This window comes from Canis aureus, chromosome 24 (assembly GCF_053574225.1).
Source record: "Canis aureus isolate CA01 chromosome 24, VMU_Caureus_v.1.0, whole genome shotgun sequence".
NCBI lineage: Eukaryota > Metazoa > Chordata > Mammalia > Carnivora > Canidae > Canis > Canis aureus.
In genome coordinates, this window is record NC_135634.1 from 1,220,750 (window position 1) to 1,236,098 (window position 15,349).

At 38.0% G+C, this 15,349-nt stretch overlaps 1 protein-coding gene across 10 annotated transcripts in view; it reads left to right on the forward strand.

Annotated features, from left to right (window-relative positions):
* The window catches only part of LOC144295641 (phosphatidylinositol 3,4,5-trisphosphate 3-phosphatase TPTE2-like), a 174,220-nt gene that overhangs the window by 9,005 nt on the left and 149,866 nt on the right, over positions 1-15,349 (forward strand). For 9 of the 10 annotated variants that reach the window (XM_077867923.1, XM_077867922.1, XM_077867928.1 and 6 more), the window contains 2 exons: positions 2,971-3,021; positions 4,054-4,107. In XM_077867923.1, coding sequence (XP_077724049.1) covers positions 2,971-3,021; positions 4,054-4,107 — 105 coding nt within the window. The remainder of the gene's footprint in view (positions 1-2,970; positions 3,022-4,053; positions 4,108-15,349) is intronic. The other variant, XM_077867924.1, reaches the window with a different exon arrangement.

Below are 15,349 nucleotides of genomic sequence, written 5' to 3' on the forward strand. Positions count from 1 at the left end.
GGGATATGTTTGACTATTTTGGGATAGCCACTACAGAGGCTTTAGTTGTCCCATCTCAATCAATACTTGAAACACTATTACCTCAGAGAAGGCCACAGATTTTTATTAGCAATGAGTGGCTTACAAATCAGCATGATGGATGTTGGAAACATATGACTATTCAAGATCTGTGAATTGGTTAAAACAAATAATAATAGTAACTATCACAAGGATTGTAATGAGGACCAATTAAAATATTTATGAAGCATCAGGACAATGCCTGGCACTTAGTTAATACCATTTAAATGTTTGTTAAATGAAACATCACTTTTATAATATTCTTTTTTAATTTGGGGAAATTTATTACTTTTCAAACATTTTCTTTTTATTTTTTCTTAGATATCTATAATCCACGTGTTAGAGATCTGTTTTTTTTTTTTATCCTATATATCAACTGGCTTTTCTGTTGTATGTTCTATCGTTTTCTACTATTTTCTGGGAGAGTTTCTCAATCTCCTCTTCCAACTCCAGATTAATTTGCTTTCCACATGTATCCAAACTACTATTTATCCCATGAAATGATTCTTTATTTCAACAATTAGACTTTTACATTTAAGATATCTTCTTGTGTGTGTGTGTGTGTGTGTGTGTGTGTGTGTTTAAAAGTTCCCTTTAATGAATATATAAGCAGAGGGTAGTAACCTGATATAATTTAGTGATTTACCAGTTGTGTGTAACACCCAGGCTCATTATATCAAGTGCCTTCCTTAATGCCCATCACTCAATTATCCCTTCCCTCTACCCATCTCCCCTCCAGCAACCCTCAGTTTGTTTCTTAGAGTTCAGTGTCTCTTATGGTTTGCCTCCCTCTCATTTTTCATCTTATTTTATTTTTCCTTCCCTTCTTCAAGGTTCATTTGTTTTGTTTCTTAAATTCCACATATGAGTGAAATCATATGGTATTTGTCTTTCTCTGACTGACTTATTTTGCTTGGGTATTTCCTTAGGATTTCTTTTTTTTTTTTTCCTTAGGATTTCTTATGCTCGTTTCCTTTAGTAACATCTTCCCCTGTATTTTTAAGTGTACTCTAATGCTTACTTAAAAATCTTGGTGAGTATGTTCCAGGAGGTCTGTTTCAGATGGTATATGTTGTTCAGTTTGTTGTATTTTTCAGTGGTTGTACCCCTCAGGTATCTAATTACATTGGCCCCTCTGTCTGGAAACTTGTATTAGGCAAGGGCTGAAGATTTGCGTGGGAAAATTTCAGTTTGTGGCTGTTGTCTGATCATAATTATTAATAGCATGTCCTTTCTGCTTTCAAAAGTATCCTGGGTTGGATGAGGTAATATAAGTCACTCTTGTTGAAAGCTAGGACTTAAGGTATGTTTTTCTCAGTAAATTTAACATGAGGGGAGGTGATAGTCTGGGGACAGAGAGTCTGTAGAACAGTGAAACACTGTAATCCAGGTAATTTCTCCAGTAAGAGTATGTCACTTCTAAGGTCTTGGGCAAAAGCAGCAATGGAGAAAGTAGCTTTCTGCATTATTCAACTGGGCTTTGGAAATAGGGGAGAGGTAAAGGACCAAGAATTGCTCTTCAGCCCATCCCTGTTTTCATCAGCTAGCCTAATGCTACCCAAATTTTATCCTAACTGCATCTGGGTACTTGCTTCTAAGAACTGCAGTGATTGTCTCCAAGCAACTCAGAAGAAAGGCAAAACTTAAAATTTCCCCTCCTACTCAGCCCCTCAGGATTGTCCAGAGCAGCCCTTTTCCTATCTGTCTGCCAGTTAAGGGACAGCTCTCACTCCTTTGGAGACTCCCAGGGTTTGTGTTATTGTTAGTTTTAGAAATCCATACTTTGGTTTAATTTCTATAGTTTTGGGGGGAAGACTATCTTATGGATAGGAATCCAAAATTTCCCAGGAAATCATGAGAATGTAGTACTTTGAGAATCTTGAAGTGTTTTTGAAATTTAAATATGTATCTGTTTATATTGTTGTCACTGATTTTTTTTCATGTTGTCACTGATTTTTTTTCGTATTGTTTGTCACATTGATATTTTTGGTATAACATTTGGTGAAGAGGCAGGCTGCCTAAAAACCAGTAATGTTTGTGAAATGATGAACAATCAGCATGAAGCTGACAGATACAAAGAGCATTTTTAATGTGTCTTATTTTACAGATGAGGAAATTAAATGTAGAGAGATTAAATTATTGAACCCAGTAGTTTGGTGGTGGGAAGTCTTGACTTTAATAATTTAACCAGATACCTTTTGTGATGATTTGAGAGAAAAATCATTCTGGACCCTTGTTCTCCTTTCAGTTCGGAGAAATCTTTTAAACGTTATTTAGGTCTGTGGCGCCTGGGTGGCTCAGTGGTTGACAGTCTGACTTTGGTTCTGGCTGTGGTCCCAGGGTCCTGAGATGGAGTTCCACATTGGGCTCCCCTTATGGAGCCTGCTTCTCCCTCTGCCTCTGTCTCTGCCTCTGTCTCTCTCATGAATAAATGAATAAAATCTTAAAAAGAAACACATTATTTAGGCCATTCTTGACATACCTATTTCTTCTCTACTAAGTTGTGACCAAGGACTAGCTCTTGACATTGGAATATTTATTGTTCTTGCATTTTCTTTATTTCTGTGTCCTTTGTTACCTATTACCTGGATCCAGCTCCTTGTCCCTATGCCCAGATCATTCACATTGCCCAAATTTATTCCAGAATGCATAAGTTGAAAAAATGGAGAAGAAAGGAGGTTTAATCATGAAAGCAATACCTCCCTTAATTCTTTCCTTCTCTTTCCAGTGAACACACAACACACAGCCAAGAGGCTGTCTCAGATGTTCCATTGCTGTACCCTGAAACTGTTTCTGCTGTTTCTGTCATGTTTCCTCATGATTTTACTTTTCATGTCCTAAAACTCAGGAAAAAGAACCTGATTGCTTTCCAAAATGTCTGACTTTATTTTTTGTATGCTTTTTACTCTTTAGCAGAGTTATGGATTCCTCTATAGGATCTGCTGACAACAGTGACGACAAGAGGTAAGTTGACTTGACTGATCTGAGTACCAAAAGCTAACAGAGAGCATTGGTGCCAATAAGAGGTTTCCATAAGAGATTGTAAGCTTCTGTAGGTAACTTTCTTTTGGGTTCTAAGTGGAAAAAAGAACAGGTCATAAGAGTGAGACTTTCTACTTAATGTTTGTTTGGGATTCTTAGTAACCAGTAACTAAAGCTCTTAGGAAACTCTCATAATGTCTGTGGTGAAACACTGATAGAGTGGGCCAGGTAAAGAGAGGATCCTATTGTTTGAGCATGGAGAGGTGGCAGTGGACAGGGAGATGAGTCCCTCTTGGTCTGTCCCCTTACCCTCTAGAGCTTTGCAACCATCTAAAGCTCATGTCCCAAACATTAGCCCATCGTCATATTAAAAGAAGCCCCTGCCTCAAGCATGCAGTTTTTTGAACCAAATTGAGGAATAGAAAAGAATTTAGTGACACATGAAAAGTAAGGATATTTGATAATCAGGAAATAAGAAGCCAAAAGGCTGTGTACCTACAAACTAAGGTTATATTTTGAAGTAAATTCAACTTCAGGGATCCCTGGGTGGCGCAGCGGTTTAGCGCCTGCCTTTGGCCCAGGGCGCGATCCTGGAGACCCGGGATCGAATCCCACATCGGGCTCCCGGTGCACGGAGTCTGCTTCTCCCTCTGCCTGTGTCTCTGCCTCTCTCTCTCTCTCTCTCTCTGTGCGACTATCATAAATAAAAAATTAAAAAAAAATTCAACTTCAGTGTAGTTCCTTAGGAGAGTTGAGTTTAGCAATAAAGAATTGTTCTTGTCTTGATTTGTTAGGCTTTTTTGACAAGCCTGAGATTTTCAATACAACTATATAAAGCCCTATTCCTAAGGAAAATTGGGTACTGGTTTCCAAATAACTAATTTACAAATAGTTTTGTTTGTTTGTTTGTTTAGAATTCAATCAGTCTACAAATTGAACTACCTGTAACTAAATTCAAAAAAGTTTGGCTATGGAGTCACTGGGGTCTGATCATACATGTATTTAATTCTTTAGAAATGATTCCAATGAATTCATATCAGGAACCTCTAATGAAGCCATCACTGAAAGGTAAGATATATATTGGAGGGGGTGAAGAAATTCAATCTGGAGTATCCATAGCAGTATAGAATTTTCTGAACAGTGATCTAAAATTTATTCTGAAAAGTTAGGACTTGCTGCAAGCTAGGTCATGTTTACTATAACTTTTAGATTCAGTAAATTCTTGTTAATCAGATAAATTGATCACATCATAAGTCCATGTAGGAAATCTCTAATGATAATTTTTTCCATTTGTTGATGTTTAAAATAAGCTAAACCAACTCTCTAGCCTCAAAGATGGTGATGAAGGCATTGATTTTCCTAATTCATGTGAGTAAGTCAGGTTAAACTCTGGGAGGAGGGAACTATAGATGGATCTCTTATTTTGTTTTTTTGTTTTTTTGTTTTTTTGGATCTCTTATTTTGGAGGAGATACAGCTTATCCTGAGGCAGGAAGAAAATGGAAAACTACAAAAAGATATCAGTGTGTGTGTGGGAAGGATATATAATAATTCGTTCTAATTTAGAGGAAAGTACCATATTTATGTATTTATTTTTTAATAATAAATTTATTTTTTATTGGTGTTCAATTTGCCAACATACATAATAACACCCAGTGCTCATCCCGTCAAGTGCCCCCCTCAGTGCCTGTCACCCATTCACCCCCACCCCCCATCCTCCTCCCCTTCCAGCACCCCCAGTTCGCTTCCCAGAGTTAGGAGTCTTCATGTTCTTTTATGGTCTCATTCATTTGGGGAATATAAATAATAGTGAGAGGGAATAGAAGGGAAGGGAGAAGAAATGGGTGGGAAATGTCAGAAAAGGAGACAGAACAGGAAAGTACCATATTTAAAATTTTTTCCATTTAACATACTTAAATGATCTAGATTGAAAATATGAATATATCTTTGAGAGTAATTTTATCAGTCTTTTAAAATAGAGAAATGTAGACTACTACTGGCTCTTCAGTTGTGTTCCTTTCTCATTTTTTGCTGGATGTATTCTGATTCCCCATTTTGTTGATTTTGTCTAAGTAATGAGACTAATAGAATGTGAACATGTTTTGTTGATTACATTTTTACTCATTGGAGTTCATTTTGACTTCTTTCCAATTATTCTCTGACTGAGAATACTCAGAGCTATTGCTCTGATCTGAAGGCATTTTTACTGTGTACTCAAGCCAAGAAAAAAATACATTTAAAAAATCACATATGTCTGAGCAGAAATAGTCATGGGATTTTTTTGTTTCTCTCCTGGCCAGTTACTCAACCATTTAATGTCAATGTTGGAGAATGAGCAGTGCTAAAGAGGAAATTAACTGGTCACTGTTGGAATTTTTTCTGTCTAGACAGAGATTACATGGGAGATAAAGGACCAACTAATGACTACAAATACTTCTTCAAATTACCCATAATTTTCCCTTAAAATTTTTTAAAATTCCAGTATAATGAACATGCAGTGTTACTAGTTTCAAGTATACAATATAGTGATTCAACAATTCTATACATTACTCAGTGCTGGTCATAATATACTCTTTAATCCCCTTCACCCATTTCGCCTGACCCCTTCCCACACATATTTAGAAAAATGTTTCTATGGGCAATATCACAGAAATTACTGTCTGTATATATACTCTTCCAAGATTTTTATGGTTTAAGGTTTCACATTTAGATCTTTAATCTCTTGTGAGTTTATTTTTGTGAATGGTGTAAGTAAGCCATGCAGTTTTCCCAGCACCATTTGTTGAAGATATTATCTTTTCCTCATTACTATTCTTTCCTCCTTTGTCAAGGATTAACTGATCATATAATTGTGGGTTTATTTCTGGCTCCTCAGTTTTGTTCTGTTAATCTATGTGTCTATTTTTGTCCCAGTACCAATACTACAGGCTTTGTAATATAACTCAAAATCTAGAGTTGTGATACCTCTGGTTTTATTTTCCAAAATCATTTTGGTTATTTGGGGTTGTTTGTAGTTCCACACAAATTTTAGGATTGTTTGTTCTAGTTCTGTGAAAAATGTTATTTTGTTTTGTTGTTGTTGTTGTTGTTGTTGGCATTTTAATAGGAGTTGCATTAAATCTGTAAATTGGTTTGTATAGCATGGACATTTTAACAATTATTTTTTCCTCTAAACATGAGCATGGAATATTTTTCCATTTCTTTTTGTAATTTTTAGTGTTTTTCATCAGTGTTTTATAGTTTTCAGAGTATAGATCTTTCACCTCCTGGTTAAGTTTATTCCTAGGTATTTTACTGTTTTTGATACAATTGTAAATGAGACTGTTTTCTTAGTTTCTCTTTCTGCTGCTTCATTATGAGTATATAAATTTGGAACATATTTCTGTACATTGTTTTTGTATCCTGTGGCTTTACCGAATTCATTTATCAGTTCTGGTAGTTTTTTGGTGAGGTCTTTATGGCTTTCTCTATATAGTATCATGTACAAATAGAGTTTTACTTCTTCCTTACCAATTTGGGTACCTTTTATTCTTTTCTCTTGTCTGAATGCTATTACTAGGACTTCTAGTATTATGTTGAATAAAAGTGGTGAAAGTAGAAATTCTTGTCTTATTTTTTAAAGATTTTATTTATTTATTCACGACAGAGAGAGAGAGACAGAGAGAGAGAGAGAGAGAGAGGCAGAGACACAGGCAGAGGGAGAAGCAGGCTCCATGCAGAGAGCCTGACGTGGGACTCAATCCCAGGTCTCCAGATCACACCCCGCACCAAAGGTGGCGCTAAACCACTGGGCCACCGGGGCTGCCCCATCCTTGTCTTATTCTAACATTAGGGGAAGAGCTCTCAATTTTTCCCCATTGAGTATGAAGTTTGCTGCAGGTTTTTATATATGGCCTTTGTGATGTCGAGATATGTTGCCTCTAAATCTACTTTGTTGAGGATTTTTGTCATGAATGGATGTTGTACTTTGTCAAATGCTTTTTCGGTACCTATGGAGATGATCATATGGTTATTATCCTTTCTCTTACTGATGTAATGTATTATGTTGATTGATTTGCAAGTATTGAATCACCCTTGCACCCTGGGAATAAATCCCACTTGATTGTGGTGAACGATTCTTTAAATGTATTGTTGGATTTGGTTTGGTAGTATTTTATATGGAATTTCTGCATCTATGTTCATCAGGGCAATTGACCTGTAGCACTCATTCTCTCTCTCTCTCTCTCTCTCTCTCTCTGTGTGTGTGTGTGTGTGTGTCAGTGTCTTTATGGATTTTGGTATCAGGCCTCATAGAATGAATTTGGAAGTTTTCCTTCCTTTTTTTATTTTTATTTTTTGGAGTAGTTTGAAAAGACTAGGTATTAGTTAATACTAATTAACTAGTATTAATTAACTAATTAACTAATTAATTAATTAACTAATTAACTTCCTTAAATGTTTGGTAGAATTTACCTGTGAAGCTGTCCGGACCTGGACTTTTGTTTTTTGGAAGTTTGTTTATTTCATTGCTGGCAACTGGTCTATTTGAGAAACTCTTTATCTCTCCTTCTATGCTGAATGATAGCCTAGCTGGTTGGGGCATTCATGGCTGCTTATTTTTTCCCTTTCAGCACATTGAATATATCATGAAATTTCTCCTGGCCTCTAAAGTTTCTGCTGAAAAATCTGCCAATAGCTTCTGGAGTTTTCCTTGTATATAACTGTCATCTTTTATCTTGCTGCTTTTAAAATTCTCTCCTTATCACTACCTTTTGCCATTTAATTACTTCCCTGGTCTTGATGTGTACTTCCTTGGTTCATTTTAATGGAGGCCCTCTGTGTTTTCTGGACCTGGATTTATGTTTCCATCCCCAGATTAGGGAAGTTTTCACCTATTACTTCTTCAAATAAATTTTCTGCCTTTCTCTCTTTTCCTTCTGAGATCTCCATAATGTGAGTCTTATTATGCTTGATGGTGTTACTGAGTTCCATAATATGTTCTCATTTTTTATTATTGGTTTTTTTTCCTCTATGGAGAGGAGTCCAGTTTGATTACTTTTCATTACTCTGTCCTCCCAAGTTGCTAATTGATTCGTTTCCTCCTGCTAGTATATTTATTCCCTCTAGTATATTTTTAATTCCAGCAATTGAGTTCTTTTTTTATTGGAGTTCAATTTGCCAGCATATAGCATAACACCCAGTGCTCATCCTGCCAAGGGCCTCCCTCAGTGCCCATCACCCAGTCACCCCCCGCCCCCACCTCTCTTTCCACTACCCCTTGTTCATTTCCCAGAGTTAGGTGTTGCTCATGTTTTGTCACCCTCACTGATATTTTCACTCATTTTCTCTCCTTTCTCCTTTATTCCCTTTCACTATTTTTTATATTCCCCAAATAAATGAGACCATATAATGTTTGTCCTTCTCTGATTGACTTACTTCACTCAGCATAATACCCTCCAGTTCCATCCATCTTGAAGCAAATGGTGGTTATCTGTCGTTTCTAATGGCTGAGGAATATTCCATTGTCTACATAGACCACATCTTTATCCATTTCTCTATTGATGGACACCGAGGCTCCTTCCACAGTTTTGCTATTGTGGACGTTGCTGCTATAAACATTGGGGTGCATGTGTTCTAGCGTTTCACTGCATCTGTATCTTTGGGGTAAATCCCCAGCAGTGCAATTGCTGGGTTGTAGGGCAGCTCTATTTTTAACTCTTTGAGGAACCTCCACACAGTTTTCCAGAGTGGCTGCACCAGTTCACATTCCCACCAACAGTGCAGGAGGGTTCCCCTTTCTCCACATCCTCTCCAACATTTGTTGTTTCCTGTCCTGTTAACTGTACTAATCTCACTGGTGTGAGGTGGTATCTCATTGTGGTTTTGATTTGTATTTCCCTGATGGCAAGTGATGCAGAGCATTTTCTCATGTGCATGTTGGCCATGTCTATGTCTTCCTCTGGGAGATTTCTCTTCATGTCTTTTGCCCATTTCATGATTGGATTATTGTCTCTTTGCTGTTGAGTTTAATAAGTTCTTTATAGATCTTGGAAACTAGCCCTTTATCTGATATGTCATGTGCAGATATCTTCTCCCATTGTGTAGGGTGTCTTTTAGATTTGTTCACTGTTTCTTTTGCTGTGCAGAAGCTTTTAACTTGATTAAGCCCCAATAATTCCTTTTTGATTTTGTTTCCCTTGCCTTCATGGATGTAACTTGCAAGAAGTTGCTGTGGCCAGGTTCAAAAAGGGTGTTGCCTGTGTTCTCCTCTAGGATTTTGATGGAATCTTGTCTCACATTTAGATCTTTCATCCATTTTGAGTTTATCTTTGTGTATGGTGTAAGAGAGTGGTCTAGTTTCATTCTTCTGCATGTGGATGTCCAATTTTCCCAGCACTATTTATTGAAGAGACTGTAGTTTTCCAGTGGATTCTCTTTCCTGCTTTATCGAATATTAGTTGACCATAGAGTTCAGGGTCCAGTTCTGGGTTCTCTATTCTGTTCCATTGATCTATGTGTCTGTTTTTATGCCAGTACCACACTGTCTTGAAGATCACAGCTTTTTATTTTTTTTTTTTATTTTTTATTTTTTTATGATAGTCACAGAGAGAGAGAGAGGCGCAGAGACACAGGCAGAGGGAGAAGCAGGCTCCATGCACGGGGAGCCCGATGTGGGACTCGATCCCGGGTCTCCAGGATCGCGCCCTGGGCCAAAGGCAGGCGCCGAACCGCTGCGCCACCCAGGGATCCCAGATCACAGCTTTATAGTAAAACCTGAAATATGGCATTGTGATGCCCCCAGCTCTGGTTTTCTTGGCTATTTGGAGAAAATATTTTTTTAGTATTCCCCTGGCTATTTGGAGTCTCTTCTTTTATCTTATTTTTTATTCTTTTATAAATTTATTTTTTATGGCGTTCAATTTGCCAACATATAGAATAACACCCAGTGCTCATCCCATCAAGTGCCCACCTCAATGTCCATCACCCACTCACCCCCAACCACTGCCCACCTCCCCTTCCACCACCCCTAGTTCCCAGAGTTAGGAGTCTATCATGTACTGTCTCCCTTTCTGATATTTCCCACTCAGTTTTTCTCCTTTCCCCTTTATTCCCTTTCACTATTTTTTATATTCCCCAAATGAATGAGACCATATAATGTTTGTCCTTCTCCAATTGACTTATTTCACTCAGCATAATACCCTCCAGTTCCATCCACATCAGAGCAAATGGTGGGTATCTGTCGTTTGAATGGCTGAGTAATAGTCCATTGTATACATAAACCACATCTTCTTTATCCATTCATCTGTCGAAGGACACCGAGGCTCCTTCCACAGTTTGGCTATTGTGGACATTGCTGCCATAAACATCGGGGTGCAGCTGTCCCAGTGTTTCATTGCATCTGTATCTTTGGGGAAAATCCCCAGCAGTACAATTGCTGGGTCGTAGGGCAGGTCTATTTTTAACTCTTTGAGGAACCTCCACATAGTTTTCCAGAGTGGCTGCACCAGTTCACATTCCCACCAACAGTGCAGGAGGGTTCCCCTTTCTCCACATCCTCTCCAACATTTGTGGTTTCCTGCCCTGTTAATTTTCCCCATTCTCACTGGTGTGAGGTGGTATCTCATTGTGGTTTTGATTTGTATTTCCCTGATGGCAAGTGATGCAGAGCATCTTCTCATGTGCTTGTTGGCCACGTTTTTGTCTTCCTCTGTGAGATTTCTGTTCATGTCTTTTGCCCATTTCATGATTGGATTGTTTGTTTCTTTGCTGTTGAGTTTAATAACTTCTTTATAGATATTGGAAACTTGCCCTTTATCTGATTGGTCATTTACAAATATATTCTCCCATTCTGTAGGTTGTCTTTGAGTTTTGTTGATGGTATCTTTTGCTGTGAAAAAGCTTCTTATCTTGATGAAGTCCCAATAGTTCATTTTTGATTTTGTTTCTCTTGCCTTCATGGATGTATCTTGCAAGAAGTTACTGTGGCCAAGTTCAAAAAGGGTGTTGCCTGTGTTCTCCTCTAGGATTTTGATGGAATCTTGTCTCACATTTAGATCTTTCATCCATTTTGAGTTTATCTTTGTGTATGGTGCAAGGGAGTGGTCTGGTTTCATTCTTCTGCATGTGGATGTCCAATTTTCCCAGCACCATTTATTGAAGAGACTGTCTTTTTTCCAGTGGATAGTCTTTCCTGCTTTGTCAAATATTAGTTGGCCTTAAAGTTGAGGGTCAAATTCTGGATTCTCTATTCTGTTCCATTGATCTATGTGTCTGTTTTTGTGCCAGTACCACACTGTCTTGATGACCACAGCTTTGAAGTACAACCTGAAATCTGGCATTGTGATGCCCCCAGCTATGGTTTTCTTTTTTAATATTCCCCTGGCTATTCGGGGTCTTTTCTGATTCCACACAAATCTTAAAATAATTTGTTCCAAATCTCTGAAGAAAGTCCATGGTATTTAGATAGGGACTGCATTAAATGTGTAACTTGCCCTGGGTAGCATTGACATTTTCACAATATTAATTCTTCCAATCCATGAGCATGGAATACTTTTCTATCTCTGTGTGTCTTCCTCAATTTCTTTCAGACGTGTTCTGCAGTTTTTAGGGTATAGATCCTTTACCTCTTTGGTTAGGTTTATTCCTAGGGATCTTATGCTTTTGGGTGCAATTGTAAATGGGATTGGCTCCTTAATTTCTCTTTCTTCAGTCTCATTGATAATGTATAGAAATGCCACTGATTGCTGGGAATATCCCGCCACACTGCTGAATTGCTGTATGTGTTCTAGCAATCTTGGGGTGGAGACTTTTGGGTTTTCTATATAGAGTATCATGTCATCTGTGAAGAGGGAGAGTTTGACTTTTTCTTTGCCAATTTGAATGCCTTTTTTTTTTTTTTTTTAGATTTTGAGTTTTATTCATGGGAATACTTAGGATTACAAATTAAATATCTTATTAAGTATATAGATATTTAGATTTTCTATATTATCTTGTATCAATTTTGCTAAGCTGATTTTTATTTTTTTTAATTTATTTTTTATTGGTGTTCAATTTACTAACATACAGAATAACCCCCAGTGCCCGTCACCCATTCACTCCCACCCCCCGCCCTCCTCCCCTTCTACCACCCCTAGTTCGTTTCCCAGAGTTAGCAGTCTTTACGTTCTGTCTCCCTTTCTGATATTTCCCACACATTTCTTCTCTCTTCCCTTATATTCCCTTTCACTATTATTTATATTCATCAAATGAATGAGAACATATAATGTTTGTCCTTCTCCGACTGACTTACTTCACTCAGCATAATACCCTCCAGTTCCATCCACGTTGAAGCAAATGGTGGGTATTTGTCGTTTCTAATAGCTGAGTAATATTCCATTGTATACATAAACCACATCTTCTTTATCCATTCATCTTTCGTTGGACACCGAGGCTCCTTCCACAGTTTGGCTATCGTGGCCTATGCTGCTATAAACATTGGGGTGCAGGTGTCCCGGCGTTTCACTGCATCTGTATCTTTGGGGTAAATCCCCAACAATGCAATTGCTGGGTCGTAGGGCAGGTATATTTTTAACTGTTTGAGGAACCTCCACACAGTTTTCCAGAGTGGCTGCACCAGTTCACATTCCCACAAACAGTGTATGAGGGTTCCCTTTTCTCCGCATCCTCTCCAACATTTGTTGTTTCCTGCCTTGTTAATTTTCCCCATTCTCACTGGTGTGAGGTTGTATCTCATTGTGGTTTTGATTTGTATTTCCCTGATGGCAAGTGATGCAGAGCATTTTCTCATATGCATGTTGGCCATGTCTATGTCTTCCTCTGTGAGATTTCTCTTCATGTCTTTTGCCCATTTCATGATTGGATTGTTTGTTTCTTTGGTGTTGAGTTTAATAAGTTCTTTATAGATCTTGGAAACTAGCCCTTTATCTGATATGTCATTTGCAAATATCTTCTCCCATTCTGTAGGTTGTCTTTGAGTTTTGTTGACTGTATCCTTTGCTGTGCAAAAGCTTCTTATCTTGATGAAGTCCCAATAGTTCATTTTTGCTTTTGTTTCTTTTGCCTTCGTGGATGTATCTTGCAAGAAGTTACTATGGCCGAGTTCAAAAAGGGTGTTGCCTGTGTTCTTCTCTAGGATTTTGATGGAATCTTGTCTCACATTTAGATCTTTCATCCATTTTGAGTTTATCTTTGTGTATGGTGAAAGAGAGTGGTCCAGTTTTATTCTTCTTCATGTGGATGTCCAATTTTCCCAGCACCATTTATTGAAGAGACTGTCTTTCTTCCAATGGATAGTCTTTCCTCCTTTATCGAATATTAGTTGCCCATAAAGTTCAGGGTCCACTTCTGGATTCTCTATTCTGTTCCACTGATCTACGTGTCTGTTTTTGTGCCAGTACCACACTGTCTTGATGACCACAGCTTTGTAGTACAACCTGAAATCTGGCATTGTGATGCCCCCAGATATTGTTTTCTTTTTTAAAATTCCCCTGGCTATTCGGGGTCTTTTCTGATTCCACACAAATCTTAAAATAATTTGTTCTAACTCTCTGAAGAAAGTCCATGGTATTTTGATAGGGATTGCATTAAACGTGTATATTGCCCTGGGTAACATTGACATTTTCACAATATTAATTCTGCCAATCCATGAGCATGGAATATTTTTCCATCTCTTTGTGTCTTCCTCAATTTCTTTCAGAAGTGTTCTATAGTTTTGAGGGTATAGATCCTTTACATCTTTGGTTAGGTTTATTCCTAGGTATCTTATGCTTTTGGGTGCAATTGTAAAGGGGATTGACTCCTTAATTTCTCTTTCTTCAGTCTCATTGTTAGTGTATAGAAATGCCACTGACTTCTGGGCATTGATTTTGTATCCTGCCACGCTACCGAATTGCTGTATGAGTTCTAGCAATCTTGGGGTGGAGACTTTTGGGTTTTCTATGTAGAGTATCATGTCATCGGCGAAGAGGGAGAGTTTGACTTCTTCTTTGCCAATTTGAATGCCTTTAATGTCTTTTTGTTGTCTGATTGCTGAGGCTAGGACTTCCAGTACTATGTTGAATAGCAGTGGTGAGAGTGGACATCCCTGTCTTGTTCCTGAACTTAGGGGAAAGGCTCCCAGTGCTTCCCCATTGAGAATGATATTTGCTGTGGGCTTTTCATAGATGGCTTTTAAGATGTCGAGGAATGTTCCCTCTATCCCTACACTCTGAAGAGTTTTGATCAGGAATGGATGCTGTATTTTGTCAAATGCTTTCTCTGCATCCAATGAGAGGATCATATGGTTCTTGGTTTTTCTCTTGCTGATATGATGAATCACATTGATTGTTTTACGGGTGTTGAACCAGCCTTGTGTCCCAGGGATAAATCCTACTTGGTCATGGTGAATAATTTTCTTAATGTACTGTTGGATCCTATTGGCTAGTATCTTGTTGAGAATTTTTGCATCCATGTTCATCAGGGATATTGGTCTGTAATTCTCCTTTTTGGTGGGGTCTTTGTCTGGTTTTGGAATTAAGGTGATGCTGGCTTCATAGAACGAATTTGGAAGTACTCCATCTCTTTCTATCTTTCCAAAAGCTTTAGGAGAATAGGTATGGTTTCTTCTTTAAACGTTAGATAAAATTCCCCTGGGAAGCCATCTGGCCCTGGACTCTTGTGTCTTGGGAGGTTTTTGATGACTGCTTCAATTTCCTCCCTGGTTATTGGCCTGTTCAGGTTTTCTATTTCTTCCTGTTCCAGTTTTGGTAGTTTGTGGCTTTCCAGGAATGCGTCCATTTCTTCTAGATTGCCTAATTTATTGGCGTATAGCTGTTCATAATATGTTTTTAAAATCGTTTGTATTTCCTTGGTGTTGGTAGTGACCTCTCCTTTCTCATTCATGATTTTATTAATTTGAGTCTTCTCTCTCTTCTTTTTAATAAGGCTGGCTAATGGTTTATCTATCTTATTAATTCTTTCAAAGAACCAACTCCTGGTTCTGTTAATCTGTTCCACAGTTCTTCTGGTCTCGATTTCGTTGAGTTCTGCTCGAATCTTTATTAACTCCCTCCTTCTCTTGGGTGTAGGATCTATTTGCTGTTTTTTCTCTAGCTCCTTTATGTGTAAGGTTAGCTTTTGTATTTGAGTTCTTTCCTGTTTTTGAATGGATGCTTGTATTGCGATGTATTTCCCCCTCAGGACTGCTTTTGCTGCATCCCAAAGATTTTGAACGGTTGTATCTTCATTCTCATTAGTTTCCGTGAATCTTTTTAATTCTTTCTTAATTTCCTGGTTGACCCTTTTATCTTTTAGCAGGATGGTCCTTAACCTCCACGTGTTTGAGGTCTTTCCAA